Source organism: Rhipicephalus microplus, chromosome 9 (assembly GCF_043290135.1).
Source record: "Rhipicephalus microplus isolate Deutch F79 chromosome 9, USDA_Rmic, whole genome shotgun sequence".
In the NCBI taxonomy this organism is placed as follows: Eukaryota; Metazoa; Arthropoda; class Arachnida; order Ixodida; family Ixodidae; genus Rhipicephalus; species Rhipicephalus microplus.
The window spans coordinates 19569130-19594530 of NC_134708.1; the positions used below are offsets into that span (position 1 = coordinate 19569130).

At 43.2% G+C, this 25401-nt stretch overlaps 1 protein-coding gene across 1 annotated transcript in view; it reads right to left on the reverse strand.

Moving 5' to 3' along the window:
- Positions 1 to 1449: 1449 nt before the first annotated feature.
- Positions 1450 to 25401, reverse strand: part of LOC119163563 (E3 ubiquitin-protein ligase RNF123-like) — a 34637-nt gene continuing 10685 nt past the window's right edge. Inside the window, exons 15-32 of the mRNA XM_037415583.2 lie at positions 24881 to 24956; positions 24405 to 24466; positions 23746 to 23817; positions 21763 to 21886; positions 20439 to 20591; positions 19726 to 19868; positions 17579 to 17761; positions 16755 to 16932; positions 15914 to 15988; positions 15693 to 15780; positions 13633 to 13720; positions 12877 to 12970; positions 11207 to 11346; positions 10803 to 10991; positions 9803 to 9963; positions 8759 to 8919; positions 6732 to 6897; positions 1450 to 5663 (exon numbers count right to left, since the gene is read on the reverse strand). Of these exons, the coding sequence (XP_037271480.2) occupies positions 5564 to 5663; positions 6732 to 6897; positions 8759 to 8919; positions 9803 to 9963; positions 10803 to 10991; positions 11207 to 11346; positions 12877 to 12970; positions 13633 to 13720; positions 15693 to 15780; positions 15914 to 15988; positions 16755 to 16932; positions 17579 to 17761; positions 19726 to 19868; positions 20439 to 20591; positions 21763 to 21886; positions 23746 to 23817; positions 24405 to 24466; positions 24881 to 24956 (2253 nt within the window). The 3' untranslated portion in view covers positions 1450 to 5563. The remainder of the gene's footprint in view (positions 5664 to 6731; positions 6898 to 8758; positions 8920 to 9802; positions 9964 to 10802; positions 10992 to 11206; positions 11347 to 12876; positions 12971 to 13632; positions 13721 to 15692; positions 15781 to 15913; positions 15989 to 16754; positions 16933 to 17578; positions 17762 to 19725; positions 19869 to 20438; positions 20592 to 21762; positions 21887 to 23745; positions 23818 to 24404; positions 24467 to 24880; positions 24957 to 25401) is intronic.

Below are 25401 nucleotides of genomic sequence, written 5' to 3' on the forward strand. Positions count from 1 at the left end.
TGGCCGCACAAGGGCTGTGTAACAAAGTAGTTTAACATTCATGGGAGCACTTTGAAGTTTATGTTTAAGAAGACATAGTTTACGAAGGGCAGATGAACAAACATTATCAATATGGAGATTCCACGATAAGTTGGAAGTGAGTGTCACACCAAGGTATTTGTAGGAGTTTACTTGTTGCAGTGGTGAAGACCCTAATATGTATGTATACGATTGTGGATTCTTTTGGCGAGTCACTGGAAGGCACATACATTTGTTCGCGTTGAGAGACATTCCCCATTTGTTGCACCATTCATATATATTGCAAAGCCTAGTGCTCAGATTGTTGAAATCGTTAGTGGAACGTATTTCTTTGAACAAAACACAATCGTCTGCAAACAATCTTATTTCTACACTAGGGTGAATAACATCTACAATATCATTGATATACAATAAAAAAAGCAAAGGGCCTAACACACTGCCCTGTGGTACGCCCAATGTGACCGGAAGACAGTCCGAATATTGGCCCCCTACATCAACGTACTGTTCGCGATTATTTAAATACGCAGAAATTCAACAAACGAATATTTCGGGTATACCTATTGTTCTAAGTTTGGAAATGAGTTTACTATGGGGAACTTTATCGAAGGCTTTGCAGAAATCTAAGAAGAGCATATCTGTCCTACCGTGTCTATCGATGTTTAATGCAAGAGAGTGAAACAGTGTGACGAGTTGAGTTACGGTGGAGAATCCTTTCCGAAAACCATGTTGTTAAATGGTTAATATAGAGTGTTCTTCAATATACTTGTTTATACTAGTAGCTATGATGTGTTCAATAATTTTACAACATTGTGAAGTTAGTGAGATTGGACGGTAATTTCCTAGTGCTAAGCGGTTCCCCTTTTTAAAGATGGGTACAACGCGGGCTGTCCTCCAGTCACTGGGCAGCTGGGAAGACAACAAAGAACAAACATACTTATTTTCATGTAAGATGAAACTGTTATGAGGTTTGGGGTGTATGCAAGACAAACCCGGGTTCTTTACAGAAGCGGCATTGTAGAAAAAACTGACTCACGGCTGTGAGATGATTTCCGGTTGGGCGTGAGAATGTGATTACCTGTAGAATGCGGAATAATCTCTCCTGCTCTCCAAGCAGTGACAACCAGGAATCAAACCTGTGACAAGTGCCCAGCAGCTGAACATTTTGACTATCATTCCACAGCAGCAACCAACTCGTTCAAGATTTGCAATAATCCAGAGTATGCTTGAGATCTCAATAGAATGCAGGAAAGACTACAATGAAATGTTTTAACATAAACTTACCTTTCTTACACTATACGTTTGTTAAGAGCAAACGCAGTGATGCGAGTGAAGAATTCTAATCGTGCAACTGCTATGTCAAGTTGCGCATTCGGATATCCAAGTTGAAATTAAGGTTAAGGTGCACAAAAAAGAAAGCCAAATACAAAAAGATTAATCTGGAACACTTTTATTGCAGTTTCATACAAATATCTGAAATCAACAACAAATATCTACGCGAAACGATGCACAAGGGCAGTAATTCCTGCCAAGTGTACACAACTCCCACAGAAGTAATTAGCATGCGCCAGTAGAAAAAAAAAAATTGCCGAGTGACTTTGCATACGATGCTCGTGTTTACAGGGACACGCGAAGAAAATACTTTAGCTGCGATCTGTCCTGCAGTATTGTTCGGTTGCATCGAGTTCAAAAGAACACTACAAATAAACAGAGTAAATCAGCCCAGGCATTCAATGAATGCTTCTGGAACACCTATGTAGTTTACCGTGGCCAACAAATGAGGCCTGACTAAACGTAGTCATTCTACACAACTACAGTAGACTCTCGGTAAACGAAATCTGTTTAAACGGAACTGCTGCTTAAATGGAGCAAGTTCTTCTGGCGAGCTTGGTTTCGTGCTTAACTTATGTGCACCCAGTTCGTCTCTCGGTAAACGGCGCTCCTGTTAAACGGAGCCTATTTTCCTGGTCCCTTCAGGTTCTGTTTAATGAGAGTCTACTGGATGTGGCGGGCTGGTTTGTAGACATTCTGTGCTTTTTGTGACTTATTTAGTTTCTCACTGCAGCAAGGGTGACTTTGTTGGTCCACTTTGACATTTTTAGCAGTAGAAACACAGTGCTTACGGCCGAAATGCGATATCGTATGGCTGGCATGAGTAGTCACTCTGCCAATCCGGCCACAAAAGGCAACATTGGCTCTGATGTAAGTCAGTCAAAACTGAACTGATATAACAGGAATCGAAGATGGCGGAAATGAAAGAGCGTGCATTTCTTAGTCCTAGATTGTTTCATTGTGAACCACGAGTACTACAGTACATGAGCATTTTTGCATTTCGGTCTCTTCGAAATGCCAGGACTCGAACTTAACGGCTTGGTGCTTAAAGTCAATAGATAAAGATTGAGTAACAATCTGACACTATCAAGGGGCCACGCACATAAGTTCCACCGGGTAAATTCTTTTGACTTAAATTAAAAGCGTCTTCTCACTGCAAGAGCGTACTTCGTTTTTTGGGAAGGTAATCAACTAATATAAGATAAATTGTTCTCTCTATCTAGCGCCCTTTTAGGAAATCACTGCAATATTTAGACCACAATTAGCTGTTGTTCTGTGCGGCGAGCAAAGGCTGAAAGTTATTTCGTTGCACGGAAAAGGGCACGTGCGTCGCTAACCTTGACTGGTGCGCTAGAACGCCGAACAACTGCACGGGATCCAGAAGCAAATATATTTACACACGTTGTGCACTCGTGCATTCCCTTTGACTATGCACCGTACCGTACAACCCTTTACGGGTTATGCAGTAGCCATCTCAAGAACATTCTTCATTCAAGTAATCGTGGAGAATGCGGAGGCACTGGCACACAGATACACATTTCGATGAAACGAGTGGACACACCAAGTATTTCAACAAAGTAGTCTTCAAGCACAAAACAGTGAGCAAGCAACGTCTTTCACAACCAATCACTTGCATTTGCAGATGTGATGATCTGCTAATCACCCATTAAATAATCAATTGTCCTTCTCTAATTAACTTGAAACCAACCTGGGAGACATCCATACAACTGCAACATTTTGTAACATAGGACATATCTGGGCAGATAAAGGAAAGTCACTTAGAATACAAAACTAACCCATTTGTTAGGCATACGATGCATTAAACGTATTCAGAAATGCATTGGCACCACATGTTGTCTTCAAGTAATAAAAATGTGGTGAACCAAGCTAACTAATAAATTTCTTTGCATAAATCTAGATAAGATACTCATAGGCTGCATAAAGGTAAAGTGTGCTTTGTGAATCACTAGAAGTTATGCTGCGGTGGAATCACTTCTATTAGTCTATAAGAAATAATTACTGTGTAATTGCAAATAAGTGGCTACTAAAGTTGAAGAGAAATTGAATGTCTGTGATAATCCCATTTGTATTAGCAATTTCAAGTATTCACACATTAGTAAAAATTTGTCCACTAAATGTGACAAACATCCTTATAAGTGTGCTATGGTGTATCTCTACAACTGCTATGAATTTAAGCTAAATGAAAATTAACTAGTCTAAACACCTATTTTTTGTTTAAACTGTAGTCGGTCACAGACAAAGTCTTTGCATTTTGTGGAGCATCAAAGCAATGAAACGTCAAACAAATTGCACAAATATCTGTTATCATCACAAAGACTGTGCTTTGGTGACAATGTAACCAGGAAAATACCACGAAATCGTGAAATATACTAGCATTATTGCACCATAAATATAATATACAAATTTAAAACGGTGAGGAACACTGAGGATTTTCAACATAACACGTCTTAATCTTGTGCACTCTAAAGAAATGCACTATAGTTTGACCTTGCCCAGTAAGGTATTTACATTTACTCATTGAAGCAGAACAGCGACATGTGTGCCAAGGAAATCAAAGAAAAAAAAAAGCCGAGTTAATAAGACAAACTAGTAGATTTTACTCATCTATGATTAGCTTACATCAGCCGCTTATGCTAGCACCGCTGCTGCCAGCACTAGGGCTTTATAAACAAAAAAGGAAAATTTTTCATAATGTAGCGTAATTTCTAAAGACAGAGACATTAAAAAATATAAAGGATTTTCACTCGAGACTTCACGAATGCAAACACAGTGCTTTAGCCCGCTGCGGCTCAAAACTCCAACGAAGGAAGAGTTCGTTAAAACACATCTCTTTACTGCCATCCACAATAATGTACAAAATGCCCAAACAGCGCTCTGCATCCACTAGTTAATTGTTAACATGCTGTACAAAGGGGCAAACTAACTTTGAATGCTGCTGCCTGTCCACTTTAGCCCTCAACATCATTTGCCTCTGCAATCGCCATGTCTATAATAGCGCCTGTCACATTGTTTCGCATAACCAACACACAGCAGCATACCCTACATGTTGACGTCCCTGGGTGGCAAACAGCCGCCAAGCTCGAGAGGCGCTGAACAGCACATATGATTTCGATGGTGGCGTTGCGAAAGGAATATCGATATTTCGTTTCATCACAACTTGGCAGACGGGAAAGTTTCGAAACAACCCGATGAGAGTTCGGCTGACTGAATAGAACAGTTTCACTGGTCGCAACAGGCACCAGACGTGTGCTCTTGCATCACATTTCTGAGCGAAAGTCATTGTCCATTACTTATCTCTTTGGCTAGTTGAGCATCATGTCGATGGTATCCGATAAGCATGGCCACATATCGTCAACGGTCCATGCGTTCTGCTTCGCCCACATGCCACGTATGAAATGTCACATGAGAAGTCCGCCATGCTTTCATTAGCTTCCTTGCAGTGGTGCAACTTCTGAACTCATCTAAGGCTGTCATTAGCGAGTTAATTCTTGATCTCGGGACCAACGATGCCTGTGAATGTAATGCTACAAAATGACGTATAAAACCTTCCTGGGGACACTCGTGTCATTAAAGTGTTAATAATGTGACGTTTATTTGAGGCATGCGCATGCCTTGTGAGTACCACACGTTCCGTTTTTGTTCTATGCAGCACTGTCTTGTTTTGTTTTATAAAGTGGCTAAACGACGGGCTTTGTCACCGGTCCAGAAGCTGGCTTCGAACTTGAATGTGCCCTGCGCTGTTGCAGTCAAGAAACTAGCAGACTGTACAATAACTATCCACGACTAACTACGTACAACAACTAACAGTGGAGCGCACAGAGCTTCACCACAAATCTGTTGCACTACAGATTTCTCACACCCCGCCAGCTGCGACGAGACAGCGTACAAAGCAAGGATGACACAAGGCCTTGCGTAAGCATACTAGAACACCGATCCCCTTCCATGTCTCAAATTATGCAACAGTGGTCACAATAAGTGTATTCTTCCTACTGTACAGCCCACTTTGCAAACAACACGACATGTCAGTGGGCGTTGACAGGGGGGTGCAAAAGGGGCACTAGCCCCCCCCCCCCCTCAAGCCACACCAGCACTCCCCCTCCCCCAAAGAGCAAATCTTACAGATACCCATGTACATTTTATCATCACATCAAACTCTAGCCACAACTGTGACCTGTCAGCCAAGGGGCTGCCAGCTTCACTGCGGAGGTAGCGTCCTGCAAGGGTCGAGCTTCTCCACGATGGCTTTGCAGAAGAAACACTCCTTGCTGTTGGCGAGGTGAGTCAGGATGCACACACTGCGATGAAAGAAACAGCGCTTAACACGGTGAGGGAAGGGTCTAAAAGCGAAACAACACTACAGCTCGGAGGGTCACGAGATCAAAATCCCTGCCACGTTTTTGATAGAGGCGAAAGTGCTTGAGGCCAGTGTATTTAGGTTTAGGTGCACATTAAAGAACCCCAGGTGGTCAAAATTTCCTGAGCGCTTCACTACGACAACTCCCATGATTGTATCGTGGTTTTTGGGCATAAACTCCATCAATTATATAACTATATTACACATGAGTTGGGCTGCCAATGTCATATTGACATATCAAATCTCACACAATGTGAAAGAGAGACGCAGGGACACATTGTTTGGCAAAACAAAAGGAAAAAACAGACTAATGGGATCGGTGAAACAGACAACACAGACAATGCCTGTTGGGTTACTTGGACCTCTCTGATGGCAAACCCTGTACACGCATATGCCAGCAAAGGCCGATGTTGATTTGGGCGCACGTTAAAGAACCCCAGGTGGTCAAAATTTCTGGAGCCCTCCACTACGGCATCTCTCATAATCATATGGTGGTTTTGGGATGTTAAACCCCACATATCAATCAAGGCCAATGTTAGCTAGCACTGCCCACCGTGTAATACAGGCAATCTTGTAAAATACAATTTTTGCAAGAGCAATAAAGAAAAATGTACCACTTGAAAATTGTATTCCCCAAAGCAAAAGTTTTCAAATAGGTGTACTTAGCTACAAACAAGCATGCTCGATTAGGAAATAGGTACACTTAATCACATCTGTCATGCTACGTACAGCTTTGTCATTCACCAGAGCACCTACTTCAAGACGCATTTTGCTTCTGTCCCTTTTTCATGCGTGCCATTCAAAAAAATGAGATGACAATGCTACTGGCATAGGTCGGCGAACTCACTCGTGAGTTGGCTCACTCGAACTCGGATCTAGTCGCGAGTCTGGGTGAGTAATATTTTGGTGAGTCCGAGTCTGAGTGAGTCCAAAGCACAATATATATATATTTCTTGAATGAGTCTGAGCGAGTTCGACTTTCTTTTGCCGACCTAAGACTGCTACTCACTGGCAGGACTGGTGACCACAGGGCACGAAGCGCACCGAGTTTCCCTGTGCGTAGCAGATGGTGCATATGTGGTCCTCGTCGAAGGTGACTGGAGGCGGCTGCCGACTCTGCACCAGCTGCACCAGCTGTCGCGCTTGCTCCACCTCTTCCTCCTTCACCTCAGAGTCTTGGTAGAGATACGGGACGGTTTAGTTCAGTGCAATAACATTTGAAGACAGTACACAGCTGCTGCTGCTGCTGCTGCTACTACTACTACTACTACTACACTCAAACTTATAACAAGGTTGCATATTACATAAAAATAAGTTCGTTACATCGAAAAAATTCGTCATAAAGGTATATTCCTAACACCATATCTATTGCAAAACTATTCTTCATTTACTTCGTTATAACCGATATTTCGTTATATTCTATAGGAACTACTATAGCGACGACTATTACTACTCCTACAACTACTACTACCACCACGATATTTACACAATTGTAGGTCAACGTTTTTTACTGAAATCTGAAATCCAATGTTGGAAGGGTCAACTTACAAGTCACAACCTAAAATGTAACTAGTGCCGCCAATAACTGTGGGAAAAAATGAAAAATTAAGATATGCTTAGGTGTGGTTACATTTAGTAGGCTTGTGTGAATAGTGAATTCCAGGCTCAGCAGCCGATTCGAACCAAATAGTGATTTGGTTAGAATAATGTTGAATTGCATTTTAATAGTATATATTATGTATTGTAAAGAAGTATGAGCATATTCGTCATCATCCCACAAATTTGCACAATACTTTTTGTAATTGGAACAATGCACATGCAAATGTCATTCCTTTTGGTTCAAAGTAAGTGGAAGCAACTTTGAATAGTAACAGGATTTGACTTTTGGTAGAATGCAACTGACAACCTGTAAAATATGTTACGTTTAAAGTTTATTATACTTAAAGCATATTAGCCAGTGTTACAAGCTTTAAACTTAAAAAAAAAAATCAATGGAGTGTAATACGTTCATTCAACTTTGAAGCGGGACATTGTGGCAGTGTGAATTTCTTCTACATTGGTGTTTTCACTGTTTAGCAGTTATACACTGCAGTAGACTACCTTTACAAAAAGTTCATCATTATTGTTATTTTGACTACGCCCACTGCAGGGCAAAAGCCGCTCCCACGTTTTGCTAATCAATTGGCTCTGTGCTTTCTCCTGCCAAGTTATACCTACAAACTTCTCAATCTCATTGCCCGCCTAAATTTCTGTCTCCCTCTCATGCATTACCCTCTCTTGAAATCTAGTCAGTAGTCCTTGATGTTAAGTGTGGACTCATCTATACCTATTCGTTCATTTCAAATACTTTGAAATTTGCAATAGTTTAAATTCAAATCAAAGTGAATTCGAATAACTTAATATTCATTAAAATATTCACAGTGCTTGAATATTCGCACAAACCTACTTTGTAGCATATAGTTATGCATAAGATTGTGTGGAAAAAAGAGGAGTTTTTTTGTTGTTGTCCTTCAATTTTTACCAAGCTGTTGCTTGCCTTCAGAGTGCCACTGTTGGCAAGAAGTGTGGCTCTTTCATCAACGCTCAAGAGTATCATAAGAGCCATGCGTATAATTTGGAACTTTCGATAATTAATGTAAATAAATTAGCGATACGGAGTGTGTTCAAATGTTCCTGTTTTTTTTTATGTACAATTTCTGGGAGGTTTACCTACATTCATGTTGACTTACAATCGTGTATGTACGGTACTAACGCTACGAATACTAGCACTGTCACGCAAAATGGCACGGGGATGTCTCCATGCAGCAGCCCACATACGGTCACAGCACGTGCACCACATTGAGCTGTGCTTGTACAAAATTTCTGCTTACAAACGGTACTACCGCTCACAAACACTGCACATGAACGCATTCCTGAAAGAGACTAGGCAATGTACTTCGCTGGTTATAAAACGTGAACCTAACACCGGAGCGAGATATAAGAACTTTCACGCTGCAAACGTCAAAGCACATGGCCGGGTTTCCGAATGTTACTTACAGTTTGCAAGCGAGAAAACAGGTGCATCGCCGGCAGTGTCAGCTTCTTCCGACGCCCCCTCTTGCATCACCAGCGATGTGGGTCCACCACCCAGCAGGAACTCGAGGGACGACAGCTGGAAGCACGGTTCGGCTAGCAGACCCGACAGAGCCGTTTCACGGCTGGGAAGGCCAGATGCGAATAAGTACGAGGCAAAAGGCGAGAAAACAGCGTGACCAGTGATGCCATTGCAGTGTGCCAGCTAGGTCACCCGTTTTTAATGCGTAGCATCGTTTAGCGAGTCAATCGAGAATTTCATGTCAAGCGCCAAAACCACTACAGACCCGACTTGGGCCAGACAAGGATAAAAATAAACACAGTCGAGACTCAATTAATGTCGTACAAACGAAAAAAGAGAGAACAAAAATAATTCACACGTAGATTGTGAATTAGATGACACACGCTTATTATATGTGTAAAGTCGTACCTTGTGGCGACAAGTCACTACTGACCTGAAGATGCCTTTTCTATATTATGGAAAACTTTGGTATAATAGTGTATTTGTAATGCCACAATGGAAGGTTTCCATCAACAAAAGATGCCAAGAATCACTCAGTTTAAACGAAACTGAACAGTGTAACTTGTAATCTGCACCTTTGCGTCAAAAGTAGATATGGCAGGTAAAATGCATCAGTTAAAGCACCTAAGCGAATAAACTTGATGCATGCTCTTGCTGTGCATCACTTCTCAGCAAGCAGTATTAGGTGGCTTGATTTTCAGTTTCAGTATAAGAAAAATGGCTTATTTTAATAGATTGTTCTCAACACTGACACTACTCTTTCAAATGCCTTGGTTTTGCATAGAGGCTCCTCTATATCCATACTAGGTGAAACCAGGCTTTTTTATGCACTTTCAAAGGGTAGTTTTAATCAGATTTGAAATTTCCTTACACTCTTACAGTGTCTGCACAATACTGAACACTGCAGATTTTGCACAGACATCGATTAGCATAAATTGCATAAAATTGCACAAACTGCACAAGTATCAAAGTAAATATGCGCTTGCCTCTCCACGGATCCCTTGAGCAAAAGCGCGACCAAGATTCCAGTCACGGCAGCGACTATGGGAAAGTGGTCAATGCCCTCCAGACCCGCCATGTCCATGCCGACCACCAGGTCAAAGCAGCCGCACCGGGACGTCACTCGGTTCAGGATGTGGCTCAGCACCTGCGCAGAATGGGGCAACACATGACGGACGTGGTGTAGTACGTGATGGACGATGATGGTTAGTCACTGACACACTGTCATGGAACCGATGTCACTAAGGAGGACTCACTGTTGGGTGGGTTGGTAATACCTGGCAAAAAAAAAAAAAAAAAAAAACAGCACAAAATATAATGAGGGACAAAACCTGTCCTGCAGCCTTCTTCGTCCTTTTTGACATTAATTTTACGCTCATTTTTTACGTCACTAATGTTTTTTACAAGGTCACAGTCAGCACCTTGGAGCAGCATGCTGAATCTGCTCACGACTAACTTGACAACTCCAGTAAAACGCAAGGTTCATTCAAGCCACGATGCTGCCGTAGAGTTTCAAGGATGGCACAATTCCTCAGAGAGATTTAGCCTGAATTTACTTTCAAAGTAAAGGTTCTGAAACCAAACATTCTAAATTGGTTCATGTAATGTAGGCTGCTGGTTCAATTGACCACACATTATTACTAACTAAAATATAACAAAAACATGGTTGCCCTTGCAGAAATTGGTTAAACGGTGTACTTCAGGCCACAGGAAAATGTTTCGACAAGCTTAAAGAACTCGGATTGAATAGATTTCACTGAAGTTCATACATCTGCAGTGACACCAGGTATCAAAAGCCCATTGTTACAAAGAAAATAATTTCGGCAAGAGCTTTTTGCATTCACCGTCAACAGTTGCCAGGAGGGTTCAGGGGGCTCTCTTTAAACGAATCTAAACTTCTACTTAAGCCATGTGTTCATGAAAGTAGGCTGAGCCCTATCAGTCACTAAGCTGATTACACCGATTACCTGACCACACGCAAGTCACCTGAAAGGTGCGGGCCAGCAGCAGCTCCGAGTGGGGCCTCGTGGGGTTGGTGACGAGGCTCGGTGCAACGTTCACAACCATCTCGAGGACGCGGAGCAGGCCTAGCGACAGGTCGAAGCAGGTGGCACAGATCTTCAGCTGCTGAGAGTTGATGAACACCCGCTCGGGTCGGCTCTGGGCATTTTGGATCTGGGAGAGAGAGAGAACAAGACGACGTGCCTTTGTGCATGCTGTTCTGACTGTGCGTCAGCAGTCAATTAGTTTTGACCGTGTAGCAGCGTTGATAGCGATTCAAAAATCCGACACGAGTCGGCCCTGACCACAATCAAAAGTGCTCGTGTGACAGCAATGGCGATACACTCTTCGAGCCAGTGCCACTGGAGTGCTCGGGTCAGTGTGCTCACCTCCTGAAGCATGCTAATAAACTGGGAAAAGGACCAGTTGAGCTGCGTCAGGACGCTCCCCAGGAAAGCCGAGGCTGGCTCCGGGTGGTCTTCCAGCCAGCGTCCAATCTGGTTCTGGAAGAACACGCTTGGGCAGGGCGCTGCAGTCAGGAACAAAACGTGATAATCCCATCTTCCCGATTTGAATACGACATCGCCACACTCAAATACAATGCAGGGTCATAGCACAACTTTGTCAGAGCCAGAATGTGGAAAAATATGACATAACGAAAGAGTACATTTTTTCGCCCTGTTATTTGTTGACATGCCTAACTATTTCTCAGGATACTGCCGTAACGTGCCAACCACTACCTTACAGAAGAATAGGTCGAAAGAATGATCAGTATGAGGATGTGGCTCAAAGCATGCATGTAGTGGTGTTTTTGTAAAATAGGATGAAAAGTATGCTCTTTCAAATATTAAAACACTTCAAATATTCAAACGAATGATAACGTATTCGAAGTGAACGAATAAGTGTACATTAATCCACATGTAACCCCTCACTGTAAAGGTGGTTTCACTGCAGTGAAGAGGTGCTACACTGCGTTTAGACTCTCATAAAAAAAAAAAAAAAAAATCGGCACTGCCGCGAAGTGGTATCACTTCAAAGTTGATGAGCACATTACGTAGGCATCCATTCTTTTTTATTTTTCATTTTTTCTTCTTGAAGTTTAAATGCTTGTTATATTGACTTATATGCTCCAGGTATTGTAAACTTTAAAATGCAGCATATTTTCACAGGTTATCACTAGCATTCTACTATAAAAGCCAAATCCTGTCACTATTCAATGTTGCTTATACTTTCTGTGAACCAATGAAAATGACTTATGCTCATGCCTTGTCTCAATTTAAAAAAAATATTGTGGAGGTTAATTAGCTCACGACAAATATGCTCATTGTTCTTTATAATATGTGATATATATACTATTAAAGTTCAATTTGAAATTATTCGAACCGAATTGCTATTCACTTTGAACCTAAAGTTCACTATTCACACAAGCCTAGTGAAAACCTTTTTTCATGTCACAGACACTCCCAACGCCATGGAAATCATGGAGAACTGCACTACCCTCATGTGCAATATTTAACATAAGTATATTATAGTAAACATGTCACAAAGCAGCAGATTTCACTTTTTCGTACACAGTGTAGCACGACGGAATAGGACTAGGTTTAAGAAGAGAGGAGAAGGCCCTTTTGGCATGCAGCAATCATGACAAAGTAATCACAAGTATTGCACACAGCTTGGTAATAAGACTGAAATGGCTGCCCACTGTGCAAGAGCCGCATGTTATCAAGATGGCGAAAAAAAGTGCAGCCGTTAAATGTGCATACAGTAATCATGACAACAACACACACGTACAGAGCTCATTGACTGAAACACTACATAACTTTCTTTAGCATACCAACTGCTACTATAAGCAAACACTCTCGGCAGCCTTGCCATGTCTCTGAAAAATCTGGCCACAGAAGGTAAAAACGTTGGCTCTGATGTATATCTCCAATGTGAAAACTACGCAGCCATGACACAAACTGCAGATTCTGGAAACACAAGCATACGCACTACCTTAGCCCTAAATTTCTGCATTTCAGTTTACCATCATCACTGAACATGCCGATCAGCATCTCACCAGGGTGACTGGGTACCGTCGATTCCACGGGCCTGGAAGCCATTCTCTCGGCTCGGTGCGGCGAGAGGGTGTAACGAAAGGCATATCCGCAGCCCTAAGCAGCAAGGGAGACAAACAACAGAAAAAGTTCACACATACTTGCCCTTTCCGTTGAGTTTATGAATCAAACACAAACCAACAGATCGGATCTGTACGATTCTGGGAGTAGAAGCAGTAGATGTAGACGTGGGTGTGTGCGCATAAGGAGAAAGAAGGGGATGCAGCCCCCCCCCCTCATAGCATCGAATAGGGGGAGGGGGTGCCAGGTATACCCTACACTTTTACTCCTAAACCGGTGCTGTCTCGTCACATCTTAGGGTGCAGGATGAAGGCTTTGAACGTTTTTGTCGGTAATGGCGGCCAGAGAACCCTAATGGCGTTAACAACTATTTTACTTCACACCTTCAACCTAAGAAAGCCGGGTACCAAAGGCCTGGCCACTGTGAGAAGCACGTCATCTTCTCATTTTCTTTTTTCTGCTCATTACAAAGTATGTTTTCTTCATAGTACTTGGCCAATACGAGGGAAGGGACCAGCTGCCGTGAAACTTGCCCCCCCCCCCCCCCTTACTAGAGAACTCTGCGCACGCTTATGAATGTATGCAACGATCATGCAAGCTTGGAAAAAACACGGAGCCGCCAGGGTCTACTTCTGGCACTGTTTTTAGACTCCTGCATGGTATTTCCCGTCAGAAAAAAAAAAAATTAAAGGTCTCACCTTCCACAGCCTCATGAGTATCCAGTTCGTCTGGGCCCACGGCCGGTTCTTGTAAGGCTGTAGCAAGGCTTGGATAAGCGCCAGAGAGCTGCAACAAGAAGGTATAAGCATGCAGATCAGCAGCCACTTACTGGGAGCTAACGTCGCTAGTCTGGAGCTAAATACTGGAAGCCGAACTAACTAGTATGCATCAAGAGAGGCATAAAAAATATATTTGTCACTGTTGTATTCAAAAGTGCTCATGTGAGCGGTTCTTCTAAGGCTGCAGAGAGGCTTGGTAAGCAAAAGAAAGCTGCAAAGAGGGGGCGAAAGCATGCAATTGAGCGCCCGCTTTTGAGGCGGGCGCTCAATTGAGGCGAGCCCAGGAGCAAAAAGACATTGTTGCCTTTCTCTTCTGCCCGTACCAAAGTAGTGAAGAGGTCTGTTGCACGAATGTTCCTTTTTAATTCGTTGAAGAAGTCCTGTTTTCACCTCATGAAAAAGAGCTTTGAGCAACAGGTTTTGCGACTGAAGGCAGCAGGCTACCCGCAACGAATGATTATAAGCGTCGCTGAATTGCTACATCGGGACCTAAAAAAACAAAATAGGCAGCGCATTAACACTTCCCTGCAGCAGCGTAAAACGATTGTTGTCCCCTATATCCGTAGTGTGGCACATAATCTTAAAAAGATTGGTAATAGGGTGGGCGTCCGAGTGGTCGTGTCTGCTCCTGAAAAACTGTCCAGAATATGTCTCAAAACTTGTCCAGTTTCAATAGAAAAGAAAGGATGCCAAATTAAGCATCGCAATAAATATGTTGAGTGTGCACAGTCGGTTGCTTACAGAGTGCCCTTGTCATGTGGTGTTGTTTATGTGGGAACAACTGAAAGATGCATTAATGAGAGGCTAGAAGAGCACCACAATAAAGTGCAGAAGGGTACCGATGGCCACTTGGCGATCCACTGTAAGGAGTGCGGTTGTGTGCCTTATTTCGATAACACGTGCGTGCTGTATCGAGACAGAGATTTGTTAACACGTTTGATAGTAGAAGCGGCTGAAATGACACGCGATGATTTTGATTGTGTTAGTGCACCCTCTATCTCGCTCACGCGGAAAGAACTATGTTTTTTGGATGGGGTGATAGACAATAACGGATAGTAATGTACGGGACTGGCACGTGTGCTTTTTATTGTCTACCTTTTATTATTCCTTTTCTCTTTTCTTTATAAACTCTGACGTTTGCAATAAACATTTAGTTGAAGTTAAGCGCTTCTGTTGTGTATTCTGTGTAATAGTGGCTGCGCTTCCTAGCAAGATGGCACAAAACTTCCTCTTCTACATCTGGGGCTGTTGAATGGGTCACAAACCACTTTTCAGGGTAGGTGAGAAAATTCAACCCACGAAATGCACTCTATTATCAATATCTAAGCCAAATATTGCAGTCATGCAGGGCAAGTGGAGTTTGGAAACAGAGTTCGATAACATTTTCTCAAGGTCACCCCCTCCTTACAGAGGCCAGTCCTCACACTTTTTGGTGGGCAGGGTGCCTGCTGTTTGATGCCAGACGACAAACAGCAGAATGCCGACACAAATCTGGAGTGGCATTTGGATCAGATACGCTTCTTTACCGGTGCACCACCACGTGCCAGTTCCGCGCACCACAGTCTGCCAACATTACATGGTCAGCGACGCTCGTGCACACAGATGACAGCGGGAGAGCAATCGCATTTCTTCTTGTGCTCAAGGTCGTGACATGTGGTAAACAGCTAGCGTTTCACCCCGTGCCATCTTTCCTTCAGCAACTTCCACAGCGCTCTCCAGGATGAGAGGAAGCGCTTGAGCTGCGCAACAAAACTCTGTAGCTCTGCTCATCCTTGATGAATTCAAGCAAGAAATGTTTGCGGCAACTGGTTTATGTGGCAATAAACTCAGATACTGAGGTCATTCAATTATAATACTCGAAAAAGTAGTTCAAGGCAAGGGCATGACCTTCGAGCATGTTGAACCGAGAAATTTACTCCTCCCTGCACATTTCAACATCATTACCTACAAACTGCTCCCAGCAACAATGTGAGGCTTACCTCTTTGTTGGCATGCACTCCAATGCCCTGACGGTGGTTGGCGGACAGACATGTGCAGCCAAGGCTCGTAACAGGGCATCTTTCACATCTGCGTGTGCGCGGAGTAGTTCAACTGTTTGCGTCCCGTTTATTTCATCTTCAAGAAAGGAACTCAATTTGGCGAGAAAAAAAAAGAGAGCAGTTGCAAGGGCTAGCTGGCAATAGCGCATCGCTTCACTCACCTGGGTTGACAACACGGCGATCGGCAAAGTGCTCGGCAAGGAAAGTGCTGTACCTCACAAGGACATGGTAATGACCTGTTTGAGGGAATCAACCAATCAGTGGACCAAGATTGAGTGAACACAATGTGACTTTTACAGTATTGCACCACCAACATTAGTCCTTGTGTTTCTTTGCACAAAACAGAGATGGTTCTTGAAATGGTAGCACAAAGTAAACAAGACAGGAGCGCAGACTCCACACGCCTGGATGGGACACGTTCTGCAACACGGGTTCCTGCATCACAGGGTGTTCGCCAGGTGGCATAACCAATGATGAAAAACCACGAAGGAGAGACAGAGTGCCTCGAGCAGAGCCACAGGCTGTGGCTTTTCGTTGTTGCTATAGCAATGGCACATGGTCGCCTAACACCACGTTTCTGCAACTGCTTGCCTACACATTTTGTCGCCTGCTCCCCACTTGCTGCGCCCTGTTGCTGTTGCCACTATCCTCTGCCAGTCAGTGCATGCATTCACGAGAGCAGGTTGTTGAATGATTCCCATTCACCTCAATAGATGTCGCTACGGGTTGTGAGTGGTGCAAGGGAATGAGGAAGTGTAAACAAAAACCCAAAGAGGAGAGACAGAGAGATAGCAAAGGAGGGAGTTAGACTACCACGTCTGAGTTGCACAGTTTGTCCCGAGTGAATGCACTGCGCAGCGGCAGAGTCGGTGCTCCCGCCTTGTTCTCACAGAATGACTTGGTAAAATACTCGACCTATATCAAACAGCGACTTCATCAAAAAGCCAGTTACATACTTCCACGAATTCAAGCAATCGTGGGGACTTCACAGAGGCTGCTTACCAGGGATGTCACTGAGCAGGCACGTCGGCGGGAAGTGAACGCTCAGCGACGTCAACAGCCTCATGCAAGCTTCGACATGGTACTCTGGCACGAAGCAAAACTCCATGCCAGCAGAGGATGCTTCTTCCAAAGTCTTCAACACCACATTCAGCAGCCAGTATATATCATTCTGCTTCTCCTGAAGCAAATGAGTGCGAAAATGAAACAACCGACATTGACGTTCAGTGCCTCATGTTTTTCGTGATAAGACCTCATCGTATCCTGTCACGATGCAGCGACGACGGAAAGGCTAGACGCTCCACCGAAAATAATCTAATGACGAACCTGACATTTTATGGAATTAATCTCGTGCCCAAAAAATTAAGCATCTTCGAGGTGACAACAGCCGACTGTTAACGCTCATCTAAATTCACACATCAAGTCTACTCAATACAGAACCGTTACGATGCCTTCCAAAAAATATCACCACTGTTTTCTTATCACGTATACCTAATGTTGTGCACATTCAAGTCTGTTGTGCGACGTGACTAGATATGCATTTCCTGCAATCAAACTGACCATAACATTCAATAACATACAGCACACTTGGCACCAAGAGACAACTTCATAACAGACAATTGGATGAAAGTGCCTGCTACGATAGAAATGTGGGTAAGCAGCTATAAAACAGTAGCCTACAAACAATGAAGCCATAGTTCATGCCCCCTCACGAGAACCTTGTTCACGATGAATCTATGACCACGGATACAACGACCCAACAGGCAGTTTTCCATGAAACTTTTCGCTCGAGAGTAAAGAGAAGTTGTAGCAGACGCAGCACGCACCTTGGAGAAAACCACAACCGACAGCCACGCAACCTGACGACCCTGCTCGGTGAGTGTTTCACCAAAGACTTGCTCCACCTTGCAGAGTGCCTCGACGGCGTCTTTTTCGCCCCATGCGGTGTTCCTCCTCACCTCCAGCACGGCCTTGAGGTACTCCCGCATATTGTCCTTCACGGTGTTCATCTGACGGGTATGACGGCGGCACAGTTAATGGTCAGCACAACATCGATTGCTACTGCTACATTAATAACCCTTGGAGACGCCATGTACACAATGGTGTACACCGCTCATTTTCGCTGTTTGCATCGACTAGACGCTAAGAAAGAGCAAAATATATCGTACTTGGATAGATTGAACCTCCTTCATAATAAATTTGTTTTCATTTAACTTCATGTTGCTGTGTACTGATAGCTATAAACACTTTTTTGAAGGCACTACCGGCTTCGACGACTCGTACGACGTGCCGCTTCCTGCAAGCAATGTGAAAAGCACAGTTTTTCTTTGATCGAAATGGACATAACCAAAAATGAGTTTGCACTATATTTCTAGCCTGAAATTTTATTCTGTTTATGCCAAATGTAAGCATAAAAAAACTTCCGGGTAAAGAGATATTTAACTACAAATTAATTAAAATGAGTCACTATAACACTCCTAAATTCAAAAATTATCTCATTATTCTTGTTGCAATACCATATTAGGTGCCTTGAAATAACGTATCGATTTGAAAGATTTGAAAGAGCATACGCAAGATCGATTTGAAAGAGCATATGAAAGGGTTTAGCAGTGAGCAGTTGTGTGGTTAACGACTGCGGAGTTAACACTACGTGTAGTACCGATATAATTCTCGTGCAGTCGATGGCAGACTTATAGATAACACATTTGGTGTGAAGCTGCATCTGCATTTAGTGGTTTTCAAGTGACGATAGTTTTTTCCAAACATCGCATGCTGGAACAACGAGGTACAACAAACCAAAACTACTACTACGGCATCTTCAAGTACACAGATATCGAAGCACTACAACAGCAGATTCTGGCTAACACAGAGCACCAGATATAATAGTAGCCGGCTTTAGTGTTACCAGTGGCTTTTCAATATGTGAGGTTCAACATCCTAAAACCCTGACCTAATTATGGGTGATCGCGTAGTGGAGGGCTCCGGGAATTTCAACAACCTGGTGTTCTTTAAAGTGCACTGACATCACAGAGTACATAGGCCTTTGCCATTTCACTCCCATGGAAATGTGACTGCCACGGCCGAGATCGAATCCACAAACCTCAGGTCAGAAGTTGAACACGCTGACCACTACACCACCACGGCAGACTGCCAGTGGCTTGGAACATGTCATCTAGTGGTTGCCTGTTTGCCTGATCCCACAGCCCTCCTCTCTAATCAGCAACCTCTCACTGTAAGTAAAAAAAACTCAAGAATGCTAAAATATTAGTAATAATTGTTGGGGTATATCTTACAATTACATTATGATTATGAGAGACTCCACAGTACAGGGCTCCAGACATTTTGACCCCCTGGTGTTCTTTAACGTTCTCCGTAATTTTAAGCATATAAACGTCTAGCATATTGCCTCCGTCGAAATACAGGTACTGTGGCCGGGACTCAATACAGCCACCTTCAGGTCAGCAGTAGAGCAACCTAACCAATTAATCATTATGATGGATAACCCACTTCAGGTTAACGTTACTATCTAGAACTTGTTAGGCAAGTTGGTGCATCTTCACAAAAGGTACAAACTGCACAATATAACGGTCACATAGATCTGACACAAGGAGAAGCGCAGACTTGCAACACAAGTTGCAAAGCCGTGCTTGTCATTGTCCCTGGTTTACGTGGTCATTAGTTCGCACAGTTTATACCTTTCATTCAGAGCAACCAAAGGCCTAAAACATATCTGATGGGTGCCAGTTTACCTGATCCTGCATTCCCCTCCCTGATCGGCAACATATCGTCTGCTCACTGACAATACAAACATACGAGTTCACTTAACAGTACAATTATTGTTCAGTTAATCTTGCAATTAATGCCTGGGATACTCATTTTCATGCACATCTAAGACTTACATGAAAGTGACGAATGAGCCACAACAACTTTATATGCAAATTGTCTCAGAATCTATTCTTTCAACAGCACTTGCCTTGACGAACTGAGCATGACCGCACAGGGAGTACAATTGCACGATTCCATCGAGAAGTTGCAGAATCTTGACGCTCTTGTCTTCCTCCTTGGCTTCCTGGGCCGTCGCGGAAGTCTCAGTCCCCGTGCGAGCCGGGCTGCCGGCTGAAAAATGCAAGTTTCGAGCAGGCGGTGCGACTACAGTGGGACTAAAATGCAACTGCAGTGCAGCTGCAGTGTAACTGCAGTGCTATGCATACATTCGTAAAAAGCTCAACAAGAAATGCTCACCAAGTTGCAGCATGTGTCTGTAGGCAAGCGATGACATCTCGTTTCTATTGTTAACCATCTACTCAATACACTTTTAACCACACCAGCTGCAAGCAGTTTTTTCTTGACATTATTTTCCCTTTTATTTTATAATACCATTATTAAGAACAAGTAATGCCGATTCACTTTCCTTAGCTACATTATCTTTGGCTTAAAAGCCATGGTTCTCCAGTTGACAGTAGGATATAAAAGTGCATGTTATCTGTGTAGGGGCGTGCATGTGAAAGGAACTCTGAAACATGTTAATCAACTAGTGTAAACACTACCATGCACTTTTTGTACTTACACAAAAGAAACACCTGTAAGATGTATCTTATAAGTTCTCATCGAAAAAGAAATGAAGCTCTTTGTGAAAACGCTAAACTAATGAACACACAAAAAAAAACAGAGCCCAAGGATGCCTACCAGGACTCTGCTGCGCTGTCCTCGCCATCCGATTGGACGTCGAGGTCGGTATTTCTGACGCCACAATCCTCTGGTCTGGTGTGTCGCCGACGTGGGTCACCTCGGGGCCCGTTCCGATCGTGGTCAGAAACAAGGATGGCGGAATGTACAAGTCTGAAGGAGGACAGCAGTTTGTGTTAACGAAGATTATATCGAACAACGCAACCCATTCAATTGTTGTTGAGTAGTATGCACTGTCGAAGCTGCATTATAGTTGACCAACGATGTGACAACGACACGACTGCAAGCTCAGTTGTTATCACAACAATTACATCACGATTGAGAAACTTGATTATTGGTGGAATTTCTTCTAAGCAGTATTCCATGGACCAAAGTTTTTAAACAGAGTCGCAATGATTCGTCAACAAAGCCTGTTTTAAATGTGTACATCTGCATTTTTTTTTTGTGTTATTGCCCCCTGTAAAGTCGTTTTCACGTCATAGCGCGTCTAGCATGTCTGGCGGATTAGTCGTAGTCAGCTTAAGCGTCGCCAAGCAAGAGATGGCGCTGTGTTCACACAGTGGCACCAGGAGTGCTGCCTGGCAGGAGCAAGGCTATGTGGGCCCAGGAGGAAGAGCACTTTTTCTCTTTTTCGATTTGGCTTGGATGGCAATGAACTGCTTTTGGGGAGGTTTGTGGGCGCAGGCGGCACGTTCCCAAGGACTCCATCGAAAAACTGAACGCGGTCAATGCCGCATCCCTGCTTCATTGTATAGGTCATGTTGTTGGTGCACTAGATTATCATTCTATTTGGCAGATTACTAGTTATTCACGAGATTCAGCTGGTGAGCTCACCATTACATAAAGAGCTTTAAAGAAATGTACAAGTGCTCACTACCCTTGCGTCCATTTGTTCTGAGAGTGGCTATATCAAGACCCCAACATGCTGTGTCACAGAATTACAGTGAAACCAAGGCCTGCATGTAATTGCATTGAATAACATTCATGATACAAAGTAGACTCTAGCACTAATGAAACGAAACTGAAAAAAAAATGGCAGCAAAGTTCATTGAGGTAAAGCGCATTTTGGTTTGATGTGAAGCAATTTTATAATGAGCAAAAGACTTGGTAACAATGACCTTGGTTAGGAAACCTGAATTTGCTATGTAGAAAAGAAAAAATGAAGTGCCTATATGTGAATGACGCAAGGTGTTTCACAAGATTTGTATGCGCTGGAAAAGCCAGATCATTTGACTTAACATTCGTAAGACAAAATGTTCGTTACCACACTGAACAAATGGCAAAAGACTCAAGGAAGAACTGCAGAAGACACGAGGTAGCCTACTATGTTCTTGAAGCAGTTGACCGGTACTGGTGTGAAATACGGGGAGGCACCGACGAACCAAGGCCAGGAGCCGGTGGAAGAATGCCAAGGCAACCGCATTCGGACACAGGTCGAGGGTCAAGGTCTGCAAAGAGTTGCCGTGTAATCGAGACAGAATGAACAGAAGGCAGGCAAACAATCACATACAGTGTAGACCACTTATAACGTAACCGGCACTTGCAATGCAGAACCGGTTACAATTCAATATTTTTCGACTTCCGCTTATCCTTCCACAGAGTCCCATGTACAGTTGAACCCCTTTCTAAGAGGCATGCACCAGGCAGCAATTCTCGTCTTTTATATGAGATCTCTCTTACAAGCAGGGTACCACATATGCATTTTCCTATCAACCCGTATTTTACTGTAGGCACGCTGGTGTCTTTGATGCCCATTTGTCTCTTACATTGATGTCTCTTATAAAGGGGTCCGGCTGTATAAGCATACCACTTTTTGTGCAGTCCCCCAAGATGAAAGACCGGTTATAATGCGGTTGCCAGAAAAACGTGACAAACGCAGTAGCGAATGAGCGTCTGAAAGGAGGCGCACCGGGAGCGAGGAACGGGGTCGTTACTGAGGAAGAGGGGACGTGGAGGGAGGCAAAATGAATAAAGGGACTAATGAACTGAGAAAGGGCGGAGAGGGGCAAAAGAAAATAAAAAAAATTGGCCCTGTATCTGCATGTTAATCTGCAAATGTCGTCGGAAGACGATAGTCTTGCGTGTGGAGAGAGTGAACTAAACATTTGTTTGATGTTCTGCGCAAGAAAATCGGTGAATAGTATTCTGGAGGTGCTGCGTTAGAGTGCCTCGAGCGTGCAGCGGAGGCGAACACGTGAGACATGAGTCACACGTGAGTCACACGTGAGACATGAGCCCCATCTGGCATTTTTCTAGTAAAACGAAGCGCGTGGCTCCGAGACGGGTGTGTGTGCCCGTCTCAAGAGGTGATAAGGTGTAGAAGGCAAGGTGATGGGTAGGTGCCACCACCATCTCGTCTTAACACAGTGTTGGAAACACTCGCCTTTCGTGCAAGCGCTGCATGGTCAGCACAGCGGGATAAGCGCTACGGTCCTTAAAATTACTTGTGTATGCCTTTTCTAGTAAAAGACGCATATGCAGAATATATATGTGTTGTTATGGTGCCCCAGACATGCTCAATAATTGCTTTTTAATGGAAAATTGCACAAGTATGAACGCTAAATCTTGAGCAACATTGGTGGGTGCTGCGGATGGGGTCGACCGTTTCAAGAACCCAATGCCGTTAAGAGTAGACAAACAGACAAATGTACAAACAGACAAATGTACAAACAGACAGACCAAAATTTTTGCGTCGAAGGTCCTCAAGAAAGACTATCGTCTTTAAAAAACATCGCGGTATAAAGCGCACACACGCCGAGAGGAGGCGCTTAGAGGAGGGCGGTTGCCCAGAAAGCCTTTGCATTAGCGCCGCTTGCTGCTAGCTGCGTGTGGCTCAATACGTGCGATCCCTTTCTTGTCAACTGCGCTTAAGAATTTCCCATCGGGAAAAGCGTTGTCATTACTGAGTTTGCTAGAGATGGTGCGTTAGCTACCTGGTCCGTACACTTGAAAGCTTTGATGGCTTTATCCCACGAGCTTACATAAGCTTGGCAGGTTTCCATTGTTGATCTCCTGGCCGCGAACGCAAACTTCATATATGATGGTAGGATGAGCTAACAACATTGCTTCGTGACATACATAAATGTATGCATAAAAGTTGCACTTTAGATAATTTAGCTGTGGAATCATTTAACTAAAGCAAATAAGACTTCATTTTTGAAAGGTGGTCATAAGTGTATTAACCCTGCTTTGATAGGTTTTTCTTAATTTCTTTATAATAATGTCCACGACAAAAAACAAGGAAACAGAGCTGGCAATGCAATGTTTCACAAGCAACAAAACAACATCGGGAAGCGGAGAAACGTACCCTGCTTCCCGGACTATTTTCCTTTACGAAGGTTTCCAATTTCGCGAGAAACAGGTCACGGCTGGTCTGACCCTAAAAAAAGGAAAAAATTAGGGGAAGACGGGTAATACACTGACATGTGAAACCCAATCATAATCTTTTAAACACATCTAACGTGTTTAAAAGAACAGCTTGCATTTTTTTAGTCGTCCTAATTCGAAAGGCAATTTTCATGCCTGTCAATTGCACTATGAACAGCTGGCAGAAAATAACTATTTAAAAAATATGGCTCAGATAAGACTCGTGCAGCAAGCAGTGCGGGAAGACACCAATGGAGCATGCTTTTTGTGGCAGTTGCTACTACCGCTCAACGAGCCTGCTTTAAACATGTTCAACCATGGCGTTTTTTTTATATTTGTGGGAATTACAATATGCGTTTCCCACATGCAAAACAATGGCATTTTAAATAATACAAAGACTGAGAAAAATTACAGATTTCAATTTAATACTAATGTAGGTCTCGAAATGCTGCACTGGGCATCATAAACGCTAGTACAACAACACAACACACAACATGACTTAACAAATAAATATAAGTATACGGCATGTAGTAGCTGACGTAGCTTTTGTACCTCCCTATTAGTGCAGCCGTGAGCGTGATACACTAAATGATGTCATACCGGTGGTGCGTCATTTTCCACAGTCAGTTGCTCCAGTATTCTCAGCTGGATGTTCTCAATGTCTGAACAAACAAACAAAAAAAAAGTCAAGCCTGCAAACACTTTGCTGCACTGTGTATGATACAGGTAATCATATGAAAGTGCAACTACAAGGTTAATTATAATGCATTAGAATTACAAGTGAAAGGAGTCCAGAGCAGTATGCACTCAAGAAGAAATCAACTAGGTTTTGTCTACCAACTGACTTGTCTTGCTTTTATATACTGATAAGAAAATATAGAAAACTAGAGCTTCTAGAAGTGGCTAATCATTGTAAGTTAAGGAAGACTTTATTAATGATTCCAAAATACAACAAAAGAGTTTAATGAAAATTAAGACCACAATCCGTGGATATGGGTCTGCCTCCATGAGTGATTCTTTAAGAAAATTGCTTTCGTAGACTTCAATTACACCAGAAACGGCCAAAACGATCCCACCTGTGGTCATAACCTTCAGCCTCTGCTTGGCAGCTGTGTACAAATTCTTTCTGTAAGTTTCCTCGGTAGGATGTGCCTGTAAGACGAGTCGCGAGCATAAACATGGCAAGTTCAATGTGTTTACAGCAAGGGCAGCCCTGCAAGACAGAAATAAGTGCCAAAACAACTGTATGAATCATACTGGTAAATTTTTCCTTGCTAAACACCAAAACACTTTAGGTCAAGCTCTTGGTTACATAAACAACACAATGTAGTCTTTCTCGTGTTGATTGTGATTAGCCCGATTTAATTGAAGACCATCAAAATCAAGGGCACCAAGGCAAGCTGGCACACGAACTTGTTCTCTTGACCCACACCCACGTGCCATGAAAACGAGCCTTACACAAGCATCTCATGAAAAACACCACTGATTGAACTTCAGAAAAGCTATTACACTAAAATATTTAAAGTACTCTAATCCTTTCAGTATATATTGGTATTTAGAGTTCCATGACTACATCACATTTCGCCACTAAGAAAGA